The sequence below is a fragment of the Rutilus rutilus genome, assembly GCF_951802725.1.
Source record: "Rutilus rutilus genome assembly, chromosome: 21".
NCBI lineage: Eukaryota > Metazoa > Chordata > Actinopteri > Cypriniformes > Leuciscidae > Rutilus > Rutilus rutilus.
This window is the reverse complement of record NC_140226.1, coordinates 32,630,167-32,656,115: the sequence shown is the minus strand read 5'-3', so window position 1 is coordinate 32,656,115 and position 25,949 is coordinate 32,630,167. Positions and strand designations below refer to the sequence as shown.

At 38.1% G+C, this 25,949-nt stretch overlaps 1 protein-coding gene across 2 annotated transcripts in view; it reads right to left on the bottom strand.

The window, feature by feature from the left end:
* Positions 1 to 238: 238 nt before the first annotated feature.
* The window catches only part of plcb1 (phospholipase C beta 1), a 68,473-nt gene continuing 42,762 nt past the window's right edge, over positions 239 to 25,949 (bottom strand). Inside the window, exons 11-32 of one of the 2 annotated variants that reach the window (XM_084393568.1) lie at positions 24,110 to 24,267; positions 23,518 to 23,600; positions 23,110 to 23,194; positions 22,846 to 23,032; positions 19,262 to 19,338; positions 17,865 to 17,961; positions 17,708 to 17,792; positions 16,191 to 16,315; positions 15,945 to 16,099; positions 14,410 to 14,574; positions 14,232 to 14,331; positions 12,969 to 13,073; positions 11,770 to 11,885; positions 10,779 to 10,914; positions 9,654 to 9,707; positions 8,550 to 8,769; positions 8,278 to 8,458; positions 5,587 to 5,663; positions 5,410 to 5,499; positions 3,558 to 3,615; positions 3,390 to 3,476; positions 239 to 567 (exon numbers count right to left, since the gene is read on the bottom strand). In XM_084393568.1, coding sequence (XP_084249694.1) covers positions 364 to 567; positions 3,390 to 3,476; positions 3,558 to 3,615; positions 5,410 to 5,499; positions 5,587 to 5,663; positions 8,278 to 8,458; positions 8,550 to 8,769; positions 9,654 to 9,707; positions 10,779 to 10,914; positions 11,770 to 11,885; positions 12,969 to 13,073; positions 14,232 to 14,331; positions 14,410 to 14,574; positions 15,945 to 16,099; positions 16,191 to 16,315; positions 17,708 to 17,792; positions 17,865 to 17,961; positions 19,262 to 19,338; positions 22,846 to 23,032; positions 23,110 to 23,194; positions 23,518 to 23,600; positions 24,110 to 24,267 — 2,645 coding nt within the window. In that variant the 3' untranslated portion in view covers positions 239 to 363. Of the gene's footprint in view, positions 568 to 3,389; positions 3,477 to 3,557; positions 3,616 to 5,409; positions 5,500 to 5,586; positions 5,664 to 8,277; positions 8,459 to 8,549; positions 8,770 to 9,653; positions 9,708 to 10,778; positions 10,915 to 11,769; positions 11,886 to 12,968; positions 13,074 to 14,231; positions 14,332 to 14,409; positions 14,575 to 15,944; positions 16,100 to 16,190; positions 16,316 to 17,707; positions 17,793 to 17,864; positions 17,962 to 19,261; positions 19,339 to 22,845; positions 23,033 to 23,109; positions 23,195 to 23,517; positions 23,601 to 24,109; positions 24,268 to 25,949 lie in introns of those variants that run through there. The other variant, XM_084393569.1, reaches the window with a different exon arrangement.

Here is a 25,949-nt window from a genome sequence, read left to right as displayed (position 1 = left end):
GTGGATTAACGCAGGGAATATTGAACAGAATGAGGTGAAATATGACTCGGATTGTTTTGATGTTTTTGTGAGATTCATCTATTAAAGATAATTGGTCGCTACAGAATCATGACCTGCATTCTCTTCCATTTTGTTTTCACTCATTATTATGCGAAGCACATCAACAGGACATTAGAAATAATTCATATTTAAACTTTAGTGTGTACCCAGCCGAGTAGAATACACAAACTGAAATAAAATAACTCCCAGCGTGACATTAGGCCATGTTTCTCCTCCATCAGCTGTCCGTATCTCTCGGAGCGAAACTGAAAGAACGTAAAAGTGAAGTGGGAAGAGATCCTGAAGGTTTGGGACAGGGTCGGATCAGTCTTTCTTCTCCTCTTCTGTGTCGTCTTCAGATTGTGCGCTCTTCTGCATGAGTTTCTCCAGCGTGGAAGAGGAAGAAGGAAGAACTTCTTGCTCTACATCCTCAGTCTTTCTCTTGGTGCTTTCCTGCACGAACTCCTGGATCTCCAATGGAAGCCGCCGGAATTTATCCTGGTATTCCTGATCCAGGTCGTTCTGAAGCTGAGAACATAGGTCAAAATATCAGTCTACAGGAAATCAAAACTGATCATTAGCGCACGTTATCCAAAATAATAACAGTCCCCGAGAACGCTCCCAAAATGTTAGTTTTTGGTTCCCAGAACGTTCTTCATGGTTTGTTTTTGGTTAGTCAGGAAAGATTTCTTAACGGAAATAGTAGGCATTTTGATTGATCTAATTTCTACATTTTTATTAAATGCTCTATTAAACTAATTTCAGAGCTCTGTATAGGTCATTGCACAAAAACATCTGCAACGTTGTAATTGGAAGGTTAGTTTACATGGTTTTAAAAAGAACCATTAGGGAACGTTCTGCATAAGTTATTTACAAATAACCTTTCTGCAAAGTTCTGGGAACGTTATTTTATGGTTGCAAAAAAATAAAACCTATAACGAATGTTCTCGGAACGCTATTATTTGGTTCTCAAAAACCAAACAGGTTAACCAACAATAAGAAACAAATAAATAATAAAAATGTGGAAATGTCTATGAAAGAAACAAATAGCAGCATGTTTAATTGCAAGAGTCAGAGAGAGGGTGGAAAAAAATGTATATAAAAAAAAATCACCTGTTTTTGGTGCAAAAAACAAACAAACATTGATTTTTATATATATATATATACATACAGTATACAGTATATATATATATATATATATATATATATATATATATGTAAGCAATAGCATGTTTAATCGTAGAGTCAGAGAAAGGGTGCGGAAAATGATCCTGAAAAGAAAACAAAAACTTATAAATAATATAACTTAAATGATAATTATTTTAAATTAGAAATAAATCTAATGATACATTTAAAATAAAATATTTTTTATGAGAAACAATAAAATGTGGGAAAAGTCCATGAAAAAAGCAAATAACCGCATGTTTAACTGTAAGAGTCAGAGAGAGAGAGAGAGAGAGAGAGAGAGAGAGAGAGAAATGAAAATGATCCTGAAATATTTGTATTTATTTATTTAAATATCATTTAATAATAATATTAAATGTATTATAGACTGAAAATAAATGTAACGATAAATGTAAAATAAATTTGGTGCAAAAAACTAAACATTATTAGAGGACTAAAAAGTAAATTGAAAGAATGAAAAATAATGATATGATGCCAGTAAACCTCATCATTGTAAACATGCTTTAATAATAATATGGTCATGTAGCAATACTAATATCATAAACTGCAAACGTGCTGTGGTTCAGTGAGTGAGTGTGTGTCACCGTGAGCGAGGAGTCGATGCTATGAACGGGTCAGTAGTGTGACATGTGATGGTATTGACAGATCCGGATCAATATTCACTAATGCTGCAGCAGATCCGGGCCGATCCGGGCCGATCAACAAATGCATGGAGATATCTCCCCAGATTCCTTTATAGATACGAATGCACTCATATTAATTTTGTTACGCACATAAAACACTGAATTTGGAGAGTTATAAGCTTGGGGAGGGAGTCTTGACTCCATGTAAAATGATTGGTCAGGTCTGAAGTGAGTGACAGTTCGTAAGCCAATCAAAGAGCTGCAGTTTTCACACATCTGAATCCAGTCGGATCTCTGTGTTGAACATTAAAAAGCACATTTGTTCTGTTTCTGCATCTAAAAATGTGCCGCATCACAATGAAATTCTCCAAATCATATAATCCTCCTGACAGCTTATGAAATATTCAAAGGGCTGAATTGAAACGGTCATCATTTACTCGCGCTCATCGCAGTGCAAACCCGCAGAAAGTCTTAACAGGACTTAATGGACTTTCGAAGATGAGTGAGAGAACTATTCCTCAACCTCATGAAGCCTACTGTATCATATTTGATATGCACATATTTAAGGCCTCTAAATGATCAGCATGATCTGAAAAACCTTTCACACAATCGGCCTTCTGTCGCCTGAGTGATAGTTTTACTTTTGCAGCATGAAAAAGCCTTTTAAGTGTAATTGTACAAACGTCAAACCTTCAGCTCGTGGGTTGCATGAAATCTGCACTGATTTTTAGTCAGTTAGTAATATTTCAAGATTAACACTTACTGAACCGAAGTATCTTAGGTTTACATGATTATCTATGCATCATTTTTTAGTAAAATCATGTTCATATGTGAGACTCAAATATGATCATCAGGCTTTTGAGGCTTATTAATGTGCATTTTATGTTAGTATCTGCCATAATGTTAGAAAGATCTCATTGATTTAAATTACAATCATCAGAATTTCATTTCAACAGGAATTGTTGTCCACATAAATATCAGAATCTGCATCAAATTGCATATTTTTGCTCAGTTTGAGTCTCTGAATAAAACTGAGGCGTTTTATTCTGTCATATTCTCACTTTATCATATATGAGACCGGATGGATAAATATAAAAACCTGATCGATCAAATATGAAACTGAACGAAAACCTTTATTTTAGTTAAAAAAAAAAAAAAAAAAAAAAAAAAAAACATTATTTTTTTTAAATCTGTCAGGCTTTACACTACAGGGTTAAAGTTAAACAACTGATGCTGAGCATAAAGGCATGATAGTGAATGACAGATGCAGAAAATCAATGACGTTTGTGAAATATGTATTGATGCGACACACTCTACAGACGCTGTAAGTGTATCAGACTGTAATGTAACTTCCCAGAAAGCAACAGCACACACATTCACAGCAATAACAGTGACAGCGCTAGTAATAATAATATCTCTCATTCTGCAGTGTTCATTTATGTGACGTTTGAGATGAGAGATAAAAGCGCTCTAGTACCATGGTATGTATCCAAAACAAGGTATTACTATGGTACCATATCATTTTTATTTGTTAAGTCTTACCTTGGGTTTCTCATCTAATATCTGTTGCAGAATGCTTTTATGGGTTTCAACAAGCTTCTCGTGTCTTTTAGTCTGAGCGTCTTCCAGCTAGTGACGAAAAAGACAAAAAGTGTGAAGATTCATATTTATTCTCATGTATGATCTTGAGAAGTGGGGAAACTCTTTTACCCTCTTAATGTGCTGGACCACGTCGTTCACATAAGACCGGTTGATCTCCAGTTTCTCCCTGAGAGAGAGAGAGAGAGAGAGAGAGAGATACAGAGAGAGTAAAAACATTTATCAGTGTTTTATTGCCCTCTAGAGGCCAGTTTTATAAAGAATAATATAATTCTTTCCTTTCCTTTAATTGCCTCCCAGAACATTAATGAAAATAACCTTAAATGAATCTTCTTTTTTGTCTCCAAATCGATTCATGATTAGTTTGGCGTAAGTGGATATCTCGAGGGTCAATGATGTAAGCATCTTTATAGCTTACAGTATTTTTAATACCAATGATGCTCACAACTCCCCTCACAGAATCACCTGAATGAAACTGTGTGTAGTCAGTTGCACACTTTACTCATTTGACACAGATTTTATATAAGCACTTCACTTTTGAGTCTGCATTATTTCTTATAAATCCATCTCTACTGATATGAACCCAGATCTTTTTGTGTCAAATTTGTGCATTTTCATGTATGCATTTGGCAGATGCTTTTATCTAGAGTGACTTGCATTGCATTCAAGTTATTTATTCTCTTATTTTGAAAAACACACCAATTTTAAATCTCTATGATGTGCTGAAGTGTGTATTTCTGTGGAAATCTTCACTCATTCACTGCATCTGAACATATTGTTCAACATGTTTAGGCTGCGACTACATTTGTTAAATGTGTACAAATAGTAGGCACACACCAGTATAAATATAGGATATAATATATATACAGGGCTTAAAGTTATCAGTCAGCAAGCTGCAAATGCGAGAAAAAAACTAATCTGTGTTGGTGAGTATATGAAACAGTATTAATCACCAGTTAGCTTTTTGCAATTTTATCAATGCAATGTTGTGAGAACATGAACGGAATCAAACATCCACGACACTCGTGACATTGTGACATCGTCGCAAGAGTTTAAGCCTTGGTAATTAAATATTCAAGTGAAATATTCAATATTCAACTAACGACACCCAGTTCCCGGAATGCACTAATATTGTGTTGGTCGTACCAGTTTGCAACAATTATTAGTTAACACTAAGTTGTCAACACTTCGGGAAAAATAATAATTCGTCGTTACACTACATCCTTATGCATCGCTTTCTGCCAGGACTTTTACCTGCTTTTCCCAAACCACTGAAGTGACGTCGACGTCCGGGTTAGCGGTAGCATGAGCCGTCAGGCAAGTGTTATTTACATAAACTCCTGATGTACTTACAAACTTTCCAATGCCTCGTTTTATGAGTACAGAACCTATTTGTACTACTGTAGAAGTTTGGTATCATTCTGGGCATTATTAGTGGGGTAATTTACGAGATATAGCCTTGGATCCATTAGCGCCTGCACTAAGCCATCCGGCTGATATCTCTAAATAAGCTCTAACTTTAATAATGTTCAACCAAGGGAAAAAAGGCTTCTGGGGGGTGTTTGGCTCGAGGTCATGGTGCAAAGGACCCTAGGTTGATTTTACTCCGAACCATCTCTTTAAGTAACCGGTCATTGGCATGTGTGGCAAAAACTTAGTTTTAGGCCCTGAATATATATCTATTGGTACATTATGTGTCACATGACTAAACATGCGTCATCGTTTTCAAAACCTCTGTTTTCAGACTCTACACTACAGTGAGGAAACAGCGTTTTCAAATTTAGCCATTCTTCAAAAATCTCAATTTTTGAAAGGCAAAACGCCGTCTCAGTGCGGACAGAAGTCCAAAACGTGGAGAAAGATGTGTGTTTTCAAATGTATCTGGATTAGTGTGGATGCTAGAAGAATTATTTCAACCAAACACACATTTTATCCAGGAAATGATGAACAGATGAACTCTTACTCTTCAGTCAAGTGCTTCTCCTTTGATTTGGCTTCATTGATCTTCTCTTGTCTCTTCTTGTCCATTTTCTTTTTCAGTTCTTTCTTTTCTCTGTAAACACAGACGGAACAGCGAGGTTGACGCTACATGACCTCATGAATTATGAAAGGACGCTTGTGATGTTGGTAACGGACTCACTTCTCACACAGCTCCTTGATTTTCTTCATTTGGTTGCTCTGACTTTCCTCAGCGATGCCGGTCAGCTTCTCGATAACCTGCGAACACGCCATCAGAACACACCATCAGAACACACCATCAGAACACACCATCAGAACACGCCATCAGACCACGCCATCAGACCACACCATCGGAACACACCATCAGAACTCACCATCAGACCACACCATCAGACCACACCATCAGAACACACCATCAGACCACGCCATCAGAACACACCCCCAGAACACACCATCAGAACACACCATCAGAACACACCATCAGAACACACCATCAGAACACACCATCAGACCACACCATCAGAACACACCATCAGACCACGCCATCAGAACACACCCCCAGAACACACCATCAGACCACGCCATCAGAACACGCCATCAGACCACACCATCAGAACACACCCCCAGAACACGCCATCAGACCACGCCATCAGAACACGCCATCAGACCACGCCATCAGAACACACCATCAGAACACACCCCCAGAACACGCCATCAGACCACGCCATCAGAACACGCCATCAGACCACACCATCAGACCACACCATCAGACCACGCCATCAGAACACGCCATCAGACCACGCCATCAGAACACACCATCAGAACACACCCCCAGAACACACCATCAGAACACACCATCAGAACACGCCATCAGACCACACCATCAGACCACACCATCAGACCACGCCATCAGAACACGCCATCAGACCACACCATCAGAACACACCCCCAGAACACGCCATCAGAACACACCATCAGAACACACCATCAGAACACGCCATCAGAACACACCATCAGAACACACCATCAGACCACACCATCAGAACACACCCCCAGAACACACCATCAGAACACACCATCAGAACACACCATCAGACCACGCCATCAGACCACGCCATCAGAACACGCCATCAGACCACACCATCAGAACACACCCCCAGAACACACCATCAGAACACACCATCAGAACACACCATCAGAACACGCCATCAGAACACACCATCAGAACACACCATCAGACCACACCATCAGACCACGCCATCAGAACACACCATCAGACCACACCATCAGACCACACCATCAGACCACACCATCAGAACACACCATCAGAACACGCCATCAGAACACGCCATCTGAACACGCCATCAGACCACACCATCAGAACACACCATCAGACCACGCCATCAGAACACGCCATCAGACCACGCCATCAGACCACGCCATCAGAACACGCCATCAGAACACGCCATCAGAACACGCCATCAGAACACGCCATCAGACCACGCCATCAGAACACGCCATCAGACCACGCCATCAGACCACGCCATCAGAACACGCCATCAGAACACGCCATCAGAACACGCCATCAGACCACGCCATCAGAACACGCCATCAGAACACGCCATCAGAACACACCATCAGACCACACCATCAGAACACACCATCAGACCACACCATCAGAACACACCATCAGACCACACCATCAGACCACACCATCAGACCACACCATCAGACCACACCATCAGAACACACCATCAGAACACACCATCAGAACACACCATCAGACCACACCATCAGACCACACCATCAGACCACACCATCAGACCACACCATCAGAACACACCATCAGAACACACCATCAGAACACACCATCAGAACACACCATCAGAACACACCATCAGACCACACCATCAGAACACACCATCAGACCACACCATCAGACCACACCATCAGACCACACCATCAGAACACACCATCAGAACACACCATCAGACCACACCATCAGAACACACCATCAGACCACACCATCAGAACACACCATCAGAACACACCATCAGAACACACCATCAGAACACACCATCAGACCACACCATCAGAACACACCATCAGACCACACCATCAGAACACACCATCAGACCACACCATCAGAACACACCATCAGACCACACCATCAGAACACACCATCAGAACACACCATCAGACCACACCATCAGAACACACCATCAGACCACACCATCAGAACACACCATCAGAACACACAATCAGAACACACCATCAGACCACACCATCAGACCACACCATCAGACCACACCATCAGAACACACCATCAGACCACACCATCAGAACACACCATCAGGCTTCATGACCCATTCATTAAAAACAACTTTAAAGAGGTTTTCTAAAGTTGTATATCAGAAATGTGTACATTTATACTTGATTTCTCACATAAAGTAAGCAAAAAATAGCTTATTTCTAGATGCAGACATTTACATTGCACATTTGGCTGGTTTATATTTTTATATTTACATATTTATATTTTTATTTTTATCAAAAGCAACTTAAAAAAAGTGAAAAACTTGCTATGATTTGTTTATTGAATTACTATCTGTATATGTGTAATATGTAATATTCATATAGTACATATTCATATATTATTACATTTTTTATATATTTATGTTTATATTTAAGATATATATAAATTATATTAAACTGACTTGAATCTTGTATAATTTATTTTTAAAAAAAGTTTAAAATTGCTTAAAAGTTGAAAATGTAAAAAGCACAAGTTGCAATGACTTACTGAGTTATTTGAGAGTCTTTAAAGAGTAATTTGCAAATAATTTAGTTTGAGTTGTGTATTCCCGCTGTTCACCTGTTTAATGTGTTCCTTCTTCAGATATTTCTCGCTGTAATACTGTTCCTGCCGGAGGTTCAGGAGCTGCTGTTGCTGCTGCTCTTTGAGGTCGGACAGCTTCTGTCCGCTGTCCTGATCCAGAGTGTTCAGTTCCTGCTCGAAGAACGAGGGTCCGTGTTCAGGACTGGAGGACAGGCACCTGACGGCAGACCCAGTGTGTGAGACGTCTGCTCAGCGGATGTTTGGACACACACTCCCACACAGCAGTCGATCAGAGGACGTCTACCTACCTCTTCTTACCGTCTCGTTTTGCAGATTTCAGCAGGACGGCCCGTTTGCGGAGGTAGTCGTGCTGGATCTCGTTGTATTTGGCCGTGTGCTCCTTGATCATCTCAGTGGTTTTCTTGTGATGTTTCTTCACCAGGTCCTTCATCTCTTTATAGTGTCGTCTCTGCTCTCGAACGAAGCCCTTCTGCTGTTTGAGCTCCTCCACGGTTTGCGCCTCCATCTCTGAGGAACAGGGTTTTATGGACTGTGAAATTACTCCTTTATATTCCACCTCCATATTTTTATTAACCTTTTCTGAAGCTCATGTCAATGGATTTTCTAAATCTGCACATCAGAAGTGTTTAAATAATTTATAGTGAACCTTCGAAATGATTTAGACTCAACAGCCTAATAAAACAGAATTTTATTTGATGTCTCATATAAGATAAGCAAAATATAGCTTCTTATTGCACACTTGACATTATTTAACATTTTAATATATATATATAAAAAATAACCTGCTATTGTTTATTCTTATATATATATATCATTTATATATATATATATAAATATATATATATATAGAGAGAGAGAGAGAGAGAAAATTTAGTCTATTATTTTATGTTAATATATTTAATTTTTTTTAAATAACCTGCTATTGTTTATTCTATTATTTATGTTTACAAAAACAAAATCATATGTATTAAATTTCTTATGTTATTTTATGTTAATATATTTTAATTATTTTTGAAATATTGTTTATTCTAAAATGTATGTTTACAAAACACACACACACGCACACACACACACGCACACACACACACGCACACACACACACACACACACACACATGCCGAGACACACACATACACATATATATATGTGTGTGTGTGTGTGTAGAATATTATTTACATAGTATTTATATTTAATATTAAATTTGCCATGGATTGTTTATTCTGTTATTTTCTCTATATGTGTAATATGAAAAAAACATCAGTTCATCATATAAAATTATATATATTAATATAAACCATGCAGTTACTTCAGATTTTTATTTCACTGAATCGGGTCTCTTTCACATCTTTTAAACAGGTGATAAAAAGCCATTAGAAGTGTTTAACACTGACCGGTGAGGACGCTATGAATGAGATCTTCAGTCTTTGCCGCTGGTTTCGTTGAGCCTGAAACATATCCAGATAAGATCTCATCAGATATGATTCATGCATATCTAATAACATTCATCATGTTTCTGTCCTGTCTTGTCCGATGTGTGAATGTGTGAAACACCTTAAAGCTACAATATGTCATTTTTTTCGCCACTAGGGGTCGCTAACCTCTTACAATAAGGTAGGTTGATGACGCAGTGATAAGCGGAATTATGGAACTTGTCGTCATGCCGATGGATCTAATAATGTTTATGGATGAGTGAAAACATTGATGTTTTGAACATGACTGTGGTGTGAAGCAGGGCGCGATTGCTAATGAGAGACAGATATCAGCGCCACACGCGAGTCCCGCGGATATAAAGGAATGAGGACATTTCATTCTACTGAACACAAGTGCTGAATAATACTCACACAGGTCAGTTTATTAAATGAATGTGAGGTAACGCAGCGCTGTTTCACTTGGTCACACTAAACTGCATTCGAGTGTGTTGAAAGTTATAAGGTTATTCTATGTGTTTGTCTGTATGAGACTAGCAGTGAGCGAGATCAACATTAGAATAACATACTGATCATATTCTAACATTTCATCATGTTGAGCTATATAAAATTGATTTGTTTTATGTACATTTGCTCACCTGTCTAATAAAGCTCATCGCCACACCGATATTGATCCTCGTTTTATTTCTCCTTTTGTCCCAAAGTCTGCTTGCCATCGTCCATAATGTTTGAACGAAACAACAGCGTGAGCGCGCCGCTAGACGTTACGCAGCTGTCCACGTCTGTCGCCATGGTTACTACGGCAGTACGAGCGGAAACCAGGGATAACGCGGATATTACGTCATTGACAGACGACAATGAACAGTGATGAGCCATTATTTAAAATTGGAATTTCTCTGAAATTAAAAATCTTTGGGAACTTTTGGGATATTGTAAGCACACAACTGCAGGAAAGATATCACTGTGCACGTGATTTTTGGATATTTCATTACAAAAACCGTACATATTGTAGCTTTAATACAAACGACAGTAATGATGTGTAGTTCAGATCACACCTGTAGCAGATGAGAAGGTGTGTGAAGGTCTGACCTGTGGACTGAGGCTGTGTGCTGATCTGGGACGCTGGTTTAGGAGCCGCGCTGGGAGCGTGACTCACTCCGTTCTCAACCGGGGCGGGTTTGGGTTCGCTTTTAACCTCCGAGGGGTTTTCAACTCCTGGATCCGCCTGAACAACAAGAAACATCACCAAATACCATTCTCTGCCAAACACAGGCCGTTTGACAGCAAGCATGAAGGAAAAAAACTCATTCGAAAGATGACTTAATTCATAAGTAAATGAATGGGAATGTGATTAGAGTTTACACAGAGTAATTAGTGAAGTGATCCCATTATAAATCTAGCACTAACTGATGCTCATGTATATTACATCTGAGGTTAATTAATTTTAATATATGACATTTACCTCTTTTAAAGCGTTTTTTCTTATACATTTTTAAGGCTCTTTTCTTATATAATTGAATAAATAAACACGCGTGCGCGCACACACACACACACACACACACACACACACACACACACACACACACACACACACACACACACACACACACACTCACTAGTGGCCAAAACTGATGTCTGGCTTAGGAAAATTTTCATCTTCAGCCTTTATTCAAATATTATTAAAAAACTGTTAAAGGTTTTTAAAGCACATTGCGTAGTTGTGCCTGGAGTTGATCATTTTATTTATGATAACTCTATGAAACCTGCCAAACTGAGCCGACATAATTGCTTTGTCAGGCTTTCATTCAAAGAAATTATGAACACATGAAAAAAAAAAAAAAAAAAACATGCAAGAAAGCATCCAATGAAATATTAATAACAGATTAAGTTATAGTTTTTTCCAGTGAGATTTTTGTTTTTCTATGCATTTCTTTTTTGCATTCTTGCATTCTTCCCTCATATTTAAAAAAAATATAATGCATTTCTTCATATTTTGATGGTTTAATAGAATTTGTAGGGTCATAATTTCACTCTCCAACGTTCAGGTCTGAAGATTTGTAGTGCGAATCTGAATCTGAACCTCTTTAGTGTCCTTCTCCTCTTCTCCTTCCTCTAAAGTGAGCGCTGCCAGCTGTTTGGATCTCTGCTCCATTAAGTTGACGTATCTGATGGGATTGGACAGCGCTTCAATGACATCTGTTCAACACAGAAACACACCGTCAGTCACGTCAAACACACATACCAGTCTCTGCTTTAGATACTGTGAGCTAAAGTCACTTTAGTTAGTTAACAACTGTAATGTTTTCACAATATTTTGCAACTTCAATCTTTTTTTCTTAAACATGCAAAATAATAACCCAAGAAATTTGAATAGATATGACATTATGCTGTGCCCTTTTTAAAGACCTTCTTCTTGCAGTGACATTTCACTCTTACATCTGAAGTTTCATTACAGCTAGAAACCCTTAATTAAGAGACATTTTTGATGATGTTTTGTTGTCTTGGCATTTTATAGGTCATTTCATCTTTTAAAAAGGCCTTCATACACTGTTAGATTCAATATTTTCTAAAGAAAAGTTTCTGATGATTAGTTATTAACATGAAATAAAAGTTGTGACATCTTCTGTGGGGTCTGTATCACTTTGTATATTTGCATATTTAACAAGTGATGCTCCATTTTAGCTTTAAATAGATGAGGTCACTGTTTTTATGTGGCTTTAATAAGGCAAAGTTTCCATTTAAAGTAAACAAAGGAAAAAAAAGTCGTCTCTAAAGATCGTCCCATCAGTGTTTGTGTCTGACAGGAAAACAGACGAGTAGAAACAAACGTGTGAAACGCTGCTGAGAAGGTCAGTGTTGTTGTTCCTCTGCGCTGTAACACTTTTTAACACAAACAGGAGCTTTCTGGGTATTGGAGACGTGAATCGGTCCCAAAATCCCCCATCTCATAGTTTCGGTATGCAAATAAGCACAAAACCACCGCTGGGATGACGATGGAAAAGCTCCTCACATAAAGCACAAGGAAGGTATCAGACGGCAATACCACGGTACTCTGATGTATGCCACGGTACTGGTGAGTCAGAATTCACACTGAATATATTTGTCACATATGTTGTAAATAATGCAAAGCAGCTTGAATGCAAAGCACTCATATTTACTATGGTATTCATATGGACACCACAGTAGTACTGTGGTAATTCTAGCGCTTTTTGCGAGTAGCAGATGCTAAAACAGCCAGATGTTTCAGATGGCGGGTGATTATAGTAATGAACTTCTTACCAGCGAATGTATCCGGTACGTAGTCTTTGACCTCGATGTACACGAATATAGCAGGAAGAGTTAGAGCTTGATTCTTTTCATTTCTCAAACCGATGTAACGATAACCTGTGAGAATATGAGAAAATTATTGTTTAATACAATAAACCCCTCTGCATTTGCATGTTGCAGCCTTAAATGTATCTAAAAGAATAAATTACTAATTATATGCTAAAATATTCTAACTCTAATCTACGTAAATTCAAATAAATGTTTTTTTTAAACAAAAAAATAAGATGAAATCATATTTCTATATTTCCTTCAACAACTATTATTTAATGAAAAACATACTGTAGGTAATTAAATCAACACTCAGCATATATGGGTTAAATATAGCCTATATATTGAATATTGTGTTCGACCTTCAAGTCAAAAAAGTTGAGAACCACTAGTTTAAACTGTATAAAGAAAATGCCACATCATAAATGCCATTTGATGTCGTGATGATGCAACACAACACCATTTTTGCAATGTAAAGGCGACTAAATAAATGCAAGAAAAAAAGACCAATCACATATCAGTATGCAAATACTATGATGAGATCACGGTTTATAAAGAACAAAAATGACAGAACATCTCAAACTGGAATTAGTCTATAAGTAAAGTGTTCAGGCTAATTTAATGTGCCCTGCTATGCTTTTTAAATATTTCCTTTTATGTGGTGTGTAATAGAGCTGTTTGTGAATGTAAAACCTCTGCAAAGTTTCAAAGAGTCTCCTAAAAGAAAGAGTCGTCAGTAATTCAGTCTCACTTCCTGCTGAACCTGCGTAGGTTTGTAACTAATTTGCATAATGTCACCCCATTGGCTGCCGGATGAACAGCGTCTCTTTGCCCGCCCTCAAACACTGTAGTTTATCTGAGACTGGAAGAGTTTGGTTCGTGTTGTTCATGTTGAGAAGACGCTGTTTTCTGCTGTTAAAGAATATAAACTGATGAGACTGATATGGTAAAACCCACGCCGTCGTTACTGTTCGTACCACTGTGTATCAAGAGCTGAGATTCAGATATGATAATGAGCGTTTGGTTTCTGACCAATCACAACAGACTGGGTCATCTGACCAATCAGAGCAGAGAGGCGGAGCTTAGAGAGACTGAATCCTTAAACGAACCGTTTCAGACACTGAGAGAAATGCATGTAAATCTATTGCAGGAGACTCCAAAACTCAATTAGGGACCTTTAACATAGAATAATAGGGGCACTTTAATAAACATGACTGAGATTCTCACCGGGACGAATGGCTGAGACGGGAATGATCCGATGACCAATGAACTTCCCTCCCTCCTCAAACACGGCTATCCTCAGGGAAGCGAGGGTGGGCAACACAACCTGACAAACAAACAACACAAATATAGATCTCATGCTCTCCGGCCATCTGATGATTATAACAGCAAAAACATCACATACTTTTTTAAAGACGATGGGCTCCTCGTCCCACACAGGGTTGATGGCGTTGCTTTGGGACGTCTTTGTCTTGAAAGCTTTTCGTCTCGTGTCAACTGGAAGTCCAAACATGTCAATCTCCACATAAACGCCCACCTTCTTGTCAGTCAGGAACTGTCCTGATATGATCTAATGGAAGACGGGATGACATTTTTCTTGCACAAAAACATCAAAATGCAACATATATATTAACACATAGGGCCCTATCTTACACCCGGCGCAGTGCAGCGCCAAGGTGTTTTTTGCTAGTTTCAGCCTGAAGCAGTTATCATTTTCACGTCCTGCGCCACGTTTTTTAAATAGCAAATGCATTTGCGCCCATCTGTGTGCCCATGGGCTGCTGGTCTGAAAACCAGGTGTGTGTTCTGGCGCATTGTTGGAGCGTTGCTATTTTGAGGAAACTTAAATAGACTGAGCCATTGACCAACTGAAACCTGCTCTAAAGTCAATGGTGCAGTATTATTATTTTTTTGTTATTTAAAGAGCGCGTTAGTAATGTGCGCCTATAGGCGGGTCCTTACACTCTGCTTATTACACACACTCTGCTTATTACACACACTCTGCTTATTACGCACAGCACAGCACACAAACATGCCTAATATTAAAAATAAAAGGATTACAATGTAAAAGATGATTATTGTGTACATAAAGATATGGTGAATCCGGCTTGTCCTGTAGATGTTCTGCTTGTGCTTTAACCTCACACACACACACACACAAACAGCTTTAACGCTTTAGCTTGCGCACGAGCAGATCCATTTGCGCTCTGGAGACGTGTTCGGTTTTTCCACTATCAAATTCCGTCATGTAAATAGCGAATCTGCCAAGGCGCGAGCGCAACTGGCTTTTAAAGGGAATGGGAGGTGACTCTGATTGGTTTAACGCATGTAAATTCCAAAACACATCGATTACTCATTATGAGAATAGGGACATGCGCCGCGAGCGCCAACCATTTTTCCCATCATTCACTAGTTCACACTTACAAATAAGTTAGATAGAATAAATGCGTATTTGGCGTGCTGTCCGAGGAGAGGGCTCCGGGCTCGGTATTCGGCCCGAACCCAGAGTACTCCCCCCGTATTCCTGGCTGTAAAGATTAAGCCAAGAGTGAGGAGTCGGGGTGGTGGAGGGATGCTGAAAAACTGTCAAGGAATATTAGGTGAGTTGACAGTGTGGATATATATATACTTCTAGTCATGCTGATTAGGGTAGACATAATTGTTTGATGACGAGTAGATTGGATTGCTTATTTGAACGTGCTCCTCCCGAACTTTGTTTATAAAACATCATTTAAACTAGCAATTCGGACATGACCTAAGTGCACTTGCGCCCTGCACTTTAGACCATGAGCTTAGATCCTTAAAATAGGGCCCTAAATGCATCAAATTAAAAAAACAAGCAGATAGATTGCATCAAAATAGTGCATTGCAAATGAGTTTTGGCAACAGTCACATGTTCCAGCTAAAAGTCATAATTCTAGTGAGTGTAATAAACCTGACCTTCACTGATAAGGTATTGGCTACGATCCCATCCACTGTGCTCTCTGTGAAGGGGTCAAAATTCTTGTCCGGTCGCCTCATGAACTCCGGCTTGAGTCTGTAGCCACTTTTCCCGTTGTACTCGTACATGCCGAGGTTCAGCTGCATGGACAGATCTGAGAGAGCGAGTAAAACACAAAATTACACTTGACATTTCATATCGCAGTTAAGCCCTATTTGAACAAGTCTTGTTATTGATCTGCTCACCGATGGTCTGAAAGTTGAGTGCGACGAGCTGACAGCCGGCGTTCCAGAACACCTGTGGCATGTAGTTGGAGGAGTCCACTCGAGTTCCTTTAGGATAGATTCTGCTCAGCTGAAATTTGTTGTATCTACATGTACATAGTTAAGGGACTGACGCAATGAACGGCACCGATAAATCTAGAAATCACAACTAGCACATACATCCCCAAAACAGAGTGAATCTGACAACACATGTCTGTGTAATATTATAAAAAATGTGAAATATTAAAGATATTATTTTTGTCATAAAGACTTTTTCGCTATGTGACATTTTTTTATTGGCATGAGAAATAATCATATTCGTCTGGATGTGTGTGTGTGTGACTGTGTGTATATATATATATATATTACCCCAAAATATATTACATATTTAGTTTGGGATATATTATATATTATGGATGGATGGATGGATGGATGGATGGATGGATGGATGGATAGTGAAATTAACACTTTTTTTCAGCAAGTAAAAAACAAACAAAAAAAGTAAATTAGAAACATTGCTTTGACAACTAACTGAACTAAGTTATTCTAAAATGACTGAAATAAGAAATAAAATGAATAAAAAATACATTGAACTATATAGAAATATTAAAAAAGCAACCCCAATTTTTTTTTCCCATGTAGAATTTGCAACAAACTGAAATAAGTTAATTAATTAATTAATTAAAGCTTTGTAGAAATATAAAACAATATAATTTAAAATAATTGTAAAAATCAAAAAGGTTTCTATTTCAAATAAAGGCTCTCAAATAAAAACGTTCTAAATAAAATAAATGAAAAAGTAAAACAATAAATGTGAAATAATAATAATAATTATTATAATAATAATAATATTATATATATATTGATATATGAAAATGATATATATATATATATATAGATAGATAGATACCGGTATATATACACTTTGCAATTTAAATAACACATTATTGTTTTTCACAATATATTGAGGGTGAAAATGTACTTAATTGTCAATAAAAGGCCCTAAAAATAGGCTTTGTTTTGTTTAATCCAAATGTAAATTTCTTATTCATTTATTTAATTTGTATTTGTGGTGAAATGTGACCCAGACATGTATTGGCAGGTTTTGTGAGACGCACTCAAAAAAACAAAAAATGGCATAAAATGGAAACAATATCCTTTCATAAAAGAAATCTAATTCACTCTTCCACACATTCGAGCCTGTCGTGACTCGTGATCGCTGTGTGTCGTTGATGATCTGATATTGTAAAGTCTGAATATGTGAGCATTTTCAGTCCATTCTTCACACAAACCTATGAAACAGCTTCAGAACAGTCATATGGACTAGAGTTCTGCAATGTTCCTGACAGATGTGATTATTTGGGTCATAAGTTATGGCATTAATAATAGATGCACTTGTCCTGGTTTCCTGTCATGTGTCTGACGGGTTATGTGGGTTGTGTGTGACGTCGCTACAGAACGAGACACACTCCTCCCGGAGGATCTCGGGTAAAGGATGCTCCACAAACTCCACCGGGGTCTTGGTCAGCTGCTCCAGGGCTTTGGTCTCCACAAACGATGACATCTGATAACTGCGTTTGGTTTCTGAAAGCAGACACGGCGAGTGTGAGCGAGATCTTCAAGTCAGCGCATGTTATCGCGTGCAGTCGTACTCACTCTTGGAAACCTCGAAGGAGTGGAACTTTGTGGGCTGGATGTAATTGACCAGCGTGGACATTTCTTCAGTGGCAAAGGCTTCAGATCCTGCTGTACCCTGAGAAAACACAAACACACCTCACACTTTTAGGAAAAAAAATATTTTTGTAACAGTTTCAAACCCTATTTTGTACTAAATTGGTGGCAAAGTATACCTGGAACTGACATTTTATTTACACAGAAATCAGCTTCTGCTGAATTAAACAGCTCGACTGATTTATCCGAGTGTTGTTAATGTCAACTAAAACTATAATTTTCAGTCTTTTTAATAAAGCTGAAATAAAATGTAAATATAAGCGGAAAAACTTAAATTAGAAATGAAGGGAATAAATGGAAATTTTGCCTTGGCAACTGACTGAAATAAAATTAAATAAATAAATAAATACAATTTAATTTAAATTAATTAATTTAAAAAAGAATAAAACCTTGCAGAAATGAAAGCTACATAGAAATACAAAAAAAAGAAGACGACAAAGGCACATAATAAAATTCCTGAAACTTAAACAAAAAATCTAAAACTGAAAATAAAAATTAAGCCATACAGAAATATAGAGGGAAAAACAACATAAAAATAGAATAATTATTAAAAATAGAAATTGGAAACATTGCCTTGGCAACTAATTGAAATAAGTCTAAATACCAAAATTACTAAAATAAAAAGATTCTAAAATCAATAAATACATTGAAGCTATATATAAATATTTTAAAAGAAACCAACAAAAACTAGAAATGAGAAATATTGCCTTTGCAACACACTGAAATAAAATAAAATATAATAAAAAATAAATAAAAACTAGAAATGAGAAACATTGCCATGGCAACTAATTGAAATAAGTTGAATTGCTAAAATGACTAAAAAACAAAAAATATATAAATAAAAAAATATTTTAAAAGAAACCAACAAAAAATAGAAATATTCCTGTTGCAAAAAAACTGAAATAAATAAATAAATAAATAAATACTAGAAATTAGAAGCATTGCCATGGCAACTAACTGAAATACGTTTAAGTACTAATTTATTTCTCTATTTATTTACTAAAATACCATGTTTTTATTAAATTAATAAAAATATTTTGACGCTATATAAAAAATATATATTAAAAGAAACCAACAAAAATACAAATGAGAAATGTTGCCTTTCCAACTAACTGAAATAAGTTTAGGTTGAAGCTCTAAATAAAATTACTAAAACTAAAACTGAAATAAAAATAAATTAAAGCTAAAACTTCTAAACTAAAATGAAAACAGAAAATCTAAAAACAAAAGCAATTATAGCATTAATAAATACTATCATTGTACATAAATAACACTTATTTATCGATGCACATCTGTCAATAAAAGCACAAACTCTTACTGACCTCGTCCATGGACTTCTTACAGTCGTCATCGTCATCATCTTCATCCTCGTCTTCCTCAGCCTCCACCTCTGCAGGTGCTAAACCACACAAATACAATTATAAATCCCAGAGCAAACATGCGCATCTAAAGCAGACGGCGGAGAGTCAGTTCTGCCATCGCCAATATAAGCAGAGCTGGTGTGAGATCAGATTGAGACCGGTTAATCTCATGATAAAGAGTGAGTGTGTGTGTGTGTGTGTGTGTCTTTAAGATGCGAAGACTTAATCAATGAGTCTGAGACACACCAGACCTTCACGACCTGCTGGTTTAAAGGGACAGTTCATGCTCAACTAAAAATTCACTCATCATTTACTCATGAACTCTTTCAGCAGACAGTTTACAAAAAACACCATGGGCCCTATTTTAACGATCTGAAACGCAAGTATCAAACGCGAAACACAAGTAACTTTGTGGGCGGATCTCGGCGCAAATCTAAAATGTGTTGGTCTGAAGTCGCTTCATTACTCATAGGTGTGGTTTGGGCGTAACGTGAAATAAACCAATCAGAGCGTCATCTCACATTCCCTTTAAGAGCAGGCGCGCTTGTTCCATGGCGGATTGCTATTATAACGGCGGATTTGCCAGACGCACGCCAGGAGCGGTTCACAGCCGAGGAGACCGACGTTCTCGTCAGGGCCGTAAAACACAGAGAAGTGACATTGGGGATGGAGAAACACACCCAAATTAGCTTCGGTTAAACAGGCGTATAATAATTTGGGTAAATGTGTAAGCTAGATTTATGGCTATTTTTTCACATCTTCATGGACACCACAATGATTTCCCTCGTGTGGAATATTTTTCTTTGTATTTATGTATGGTTTGCAAAAATGTAAACTGCTTCTGTGTAGATGAGAGAAGCAAAGTGTATGTGCGTTGTGCACACGCTACATTATGGCCAAGCATGCACCCTTAAAATAGCATCTGAACGTGCCACTGACTTTAGACGAGGTTTCTCCTGGTCTGTGGAGGAATTGTTTTCTGAAACTGCAAAATAGCACCAGGGAACGTTTGCGCCGGAACACGCCTCCTCTTTTCGCTGAACCGCTCCCGGGAGCGCAAGTTCATTCCCTAATTTACCGACGTGCGTCTGTGGAGGGAAAAGTCCGCTGTGTGTCGGGTGCAAAATAGGAATGAAACATGCGTCGGTGTATGAAGTCAATTGCGCTGGGTGAAAGATAGGGCCCTTGTGTTCCAATGAAAATTTCCTACAGGTTTGTAACAACATTGTCATTTTTGGGTGATATTCAAAACACCAGTCAAATGTTTGGTTGAATTAAGATTCTTGAAAGAAGTCTCTTCTGCTCACTGAGCCTGCATTTATTTGAGCACAAACACAGTAAAAACTGTAATATTGGGAAATATTTTTAGAATTCAAAATAGCAGTTCTCTATGTGAATATATAGTAAAGTGTAATTTATTCCTGTGATCAAAGCTGAATTTTCAGCATCATTACTCCAGTCTTCAGTGTCACATGATCCTTCACAAATCACTCTAATATGATGATTTGATGATCAAGAAACATGTCTCTTTATTATCAATGTTGAACACAGTTGTGCTGATTCATATTTGTTTCCAAATCGTGATACACTACCATATTTAAAGTAATATAAAAATAAAAATAAAAACAGAAATGAACACTTTTATTCAGCAAGGACGCATTAAATTGATCAAAAGTGACAGTAAAGACATTTATAATGTTACAAAAGATTCTAATGCTGTTCTTTTGAACTTTCTATTCATTAAAGAATCCTGAAAGAAAAAATGCATCACAATTTCCACAAAAATGTAAACATTAAAAATAAAATAAAAAAATCCTCATATTAGAATGATTTGTGAAGGATCATGTGACACTGAAGACTGGAGTAATGATGCTGAAAATTCAGCTTTGATCACAGGAATAAATCACACTTTACTGTATATTCACATAGAAAAAAGCAAATTTGAATTAAAAAAATATTTTACAATATTACTGTTTTACTGTATTTGTGATATGCAGCTGTGGTGAGCAGAAGAGGTGACAGGTCTTGTAACAGGTGTATTCCTCTACCGATGCGTTTTTAAGCTTTATTTGGTTCTGAAATGATCATGTGCTCATTACTCTCTGCTTCTGAAAGGCAGTGTGGTCGTGAACGAGTCGAGCTCAGCATGATTTCAGACGTTCAGGTTCAGGTCTCTGCAGGAATCCACACCCAGCTGTTCAACATCTGCTTTCTGCATGAATGCTGTCTGGATTCAACCTTTACAAACCTCTGGCATCCATCAGCGGCTCCGACGCCTCTGTCAGACATGAACACACACGTCTCTGACCTGCGGAGGGTCTGTCGGAAATGAACACACACGTCTCTGACCAGCGGAGGGTCTGAAATGTCAGACGCTTGACTCTCCACATGAGGCTGAACACAGAGACCGGCTCACGGCGGACCTAATCGAGCTGATGACGAGTTACTGACGTTTACTGGGCTTTCTTTCTTTCTTTCCTTTCACTAAAGATAGATGTGTGACATATCAAGGGTTTTCATTTCACTTAAGAGAAGTTTCAAATAAGAAGGTTGAGTATACTGCATGCTGTTACACACGTCAGATGTCATATTCATTTACTTGGATCCAGTTATAGACTTACTGGTGTCTGTGGCATTATTGTTCAACATCTATCAAACCATTATCAAACAGTTAATATACCAAACGAACCAAGCTATTGTATTATATTATATTATATTTTTTAGAAATGACTAAAAATAATTATATAAATAAAACAATAATGTAAAAATAATATAATAATGTTTTAAATATTATATAATAATAGAAAATTATAATTTATCAGCAGAAAAGCATTAAAAAAAAAGCCCGTAAAAGTCCTGCAGAAAGCGATGCATAAGGATGTAGTGTAACGTCGCCCAGTTCCAGGAATGCACTAATATTGTGTTGGTAGTACCAGTTTATAACATTTATTAGTTAACACTAAGTTGCCAACATTCGGAAAAAATAATAATTTGTCGTTACACTACATCCTTATGCATCGCTTTCTGCCAGGACTTCTACGTGCTTTTCCCAAACCCCTGAAGTGACGTCGACGTGCGGGTTAGCGGTAGCATGAGCCGTCAGGCAAGTGTTATTTACATAAACTCCTGATGTACTTACAAACTTTCCAATGCCTTGTTTTATGAGTACAGAACCTATTAGTACTACTGTAGAAGTTTGGTGCCATTCTGGGCATTATTAGTGGGGTAATTTACCAGATACAGCCTTGGATCCATTAGCGCCTGCACTAAGACATCCGGCTGATATCTCTAAATAAGCTCTAACTTCAATAATGTTCAACCAAGGGAAAAAGGCTTCTGGGGGGTGTTTGGCTCGAGGTCATGGTGCAAAGGACCCTAGGTTGAAATTACTCCGAACCATCCCTTTAAACTAGCAAAAGTGGATTCGGACACGACCTAAGTACACTTTCGCTTTAGACCCTGAGCTTAGATCCTTCAAATAGGGCCCAGTGAGTTTTCTGGACATGCAGATTTGAAGGTACAACGATGTGTAACATGAGCAGTACCTGCAGGTCCAGCACTGGGTGACGACGGCTCAAAGACGCTGGACGAGTCGCTGTTGGTGTTGGACACTTGCTCGGACAGCTTCTTCTTCGTGCTCCCGTCGGACGGTTTCGGGTGAGATTTCTTGTTCTTGATGAGGATCTTTCCCATGAGCTCTTGAGGGCTTGGCAGAGGAACTCCTGATTCCAGCTGAGACAGAATTTCTCATGAGAACATTGTCTCGACTGCAAAGAGAGCACCAGTGGATGTGGGAGTGATGAACTTACAGGATATTTCTCAAGCGGCTCGGTCAAAAGAGCGTCCCCGAATATCGATCTGCAATATTCGGCCATTTTGGCTTGCTGTTTGGGGCTGCGATTCAAGATCAACAAAATTAGAGCTGTCATAAAACAACCATCACAACAGCGTTTGCATGCATCTCATTCCGGGGAAACTACGAGTCCTTCTGCGACTGATATGAAATTCCCAGACTGCGAAACACATCATGTCATCTTTGATTTTCAGAATATAAAGCCGCCACATCTCAAACAATGATGACTGAAAACAAATTATGCGTTTCAGAGACGGTTATAATCGCTGTCCTCCGTGTTGCCATAGTTGCAGGCGCTACGGGACGAGAGTATCAGAGGAACGTGTGTGTGTGTGTGTGTGAGTGTGTGTGTGTCTTCACTTACGAGTCCACATGATTCTCGAAGGACAGGATGACAGGGAAAGGAGACGTTTTAAAAGCGCACTCCGCTATGGCTTCGATCACTTCCTGCAAAACAAGAACACATTGAACTGAATTTAAATGTGTAAATATTTAGATATAGTGCAATAGCTTTATTTATAGTGATTATTTATAATATTTTATTGCACTTATAACAGTGAATGCTATGCACACTGACTTTTTATTATTGTACTTTCTATATCACTTGTTATATATGTTATTATACATTTTGTGGAATTCTGCAGAACAAATTTAAATATGGTAATTAATTAAATGTACTTAACTCTTTAAATATATATATATATTATTAAATGTATAATAAAATTGAACAAGCACTAACTTCTGCAGACACACTTAGCATTGATTGCGTATCAGTCAGTGAAAAAATGACTCAGTAAACCTTTTGAATTATTGGTTATTTTTTACAGAAACCAAGGTAAGCACCACTTAACTGCAGGCCCTGATGAAAAGCAGTGTGAAAACTCAAGACTGACCCCAGGCTCTCGTGTGTGTGTGTGTGTGTGTGTGTGTGTGTGTGTGTGTTGGGCTGCGGTCACCTTGAAGCAGATTTCCGAGGTCATGGTGAACCCGTGTGTGATGACGGGCTCCTCCTCCGCTGTTCGGCCCTTCCAGCAGTCGAGCTCCACACACCGACAACCAGACAGAAGAGTCTGACGATACATCTCCACTGAGGAGTTCCCCGCGAGCTGACCCGCTGACCACACACACACACACACACACACACACACACACACTTGTTTTTATATTTTTACACAGACTTTCCATAGACGTAATGGTTTTTATACTGTACAAACTGTATATTCTCTCCCATTACACTAACCCTACCCCTAAACCTGCCCATCACACACACACACTCACTAACCCGACCCCTAAACCTGCCCATCACACACACACTCACTAACCCGACCCCTAAACCTGCCCATCACACACACACTCACTAACCCGACCCCTAAACCTGCCCATCACACACACACACTCACTAACCCGACCCCTAAACCTGCCCATCACACACACACTCACTAACCCGACCCCTAAACCTGCCCATCACACACACACACTCACTAACCCGACCCCTAAACCTGCCCATCACACACACACACTCACTAACCCGACCCCTAAACCTGCCCATCACACACACACTCACTAACCCGACCCCTAAACCTGCCCATCACACACACACTCACTAACCCGACCCCTAAACCTACCCATCACACACACACACTAACCCGACCCCTAAACCTACCCATCACACACACACACTAACCCGACCCCTAAACCTACCCATCACACACACACACACACACACTAACCCGACCCCTAAACCTACCCATCACACTATCTATCACACTATCTATCACACTATCTATCACACTATCTATCACACTATCTATCACACTATCTATCTATCTATCTATCTATCTATCTATCTATCTATCTATCTATCTATCTATCTATCTATCTATCTATCTCTCTCTCTCTCATCTATCTATTTATCTATCTATCTATCTATCTATCTATCTATCTATCTATCTATCTATCTCTCATCTATCTATTTATCTATCTATCTATCTATCTATCTATCTATCTATCTATCTATCTATCTATCTATCTATCTATCTATCTATCTATCTATCTATCTATCTATCTCTCTATCTATCTATCTATCTCTCTCTCATCTATCTATCTATCTATCTATCTATCTATCTATCTATCTATCTATCTATCTCTCTCTCTATCTATCTATCTCTCTATCTATCTATCTATCTATCTATCTATCTATCTATCTCTCTCTCATCTATCTATCTATCTATCTATCTATCTATCTCTCTCTCATCTATCTATTTATCTATCTATCTATCTATCTATCTATCTATCTATCTATCTATCTATCTATCTCTCTCTCTCTCATCTATCTATTTATCTATCTATCTATCTATCTATCTATCTATCTCTCTCTCATCTATCTACCATCTATCTATCTATCTATCTATCTATCTATCTATCTATCTATCTATCTATCTCTCATCTATCTACCATCTATCTACCATCTATCTATCTATCTATCTATCTATCTATCTATCTATCTATCTATCTATCTATCTATCTATCTATCTATCTATCTATCTATCTATCTATCTCTCATCCATCTATCTATCTATCTATCTATCTCTCTATCTATCTCTCTATCTATCTCTCATCTATCTATCTATCTCTCAATCTATCTATCTATCTATCTATCATCTATATTCTCTCCTCTTAACCCGACCCCTACATTAACACACCCATCACACACACACTCACTCCCACAAACCTCAAACCTCATCAAATGATGGGAAGAACACTGACTTAATGCAGAAACTAATATGCACTCAAACA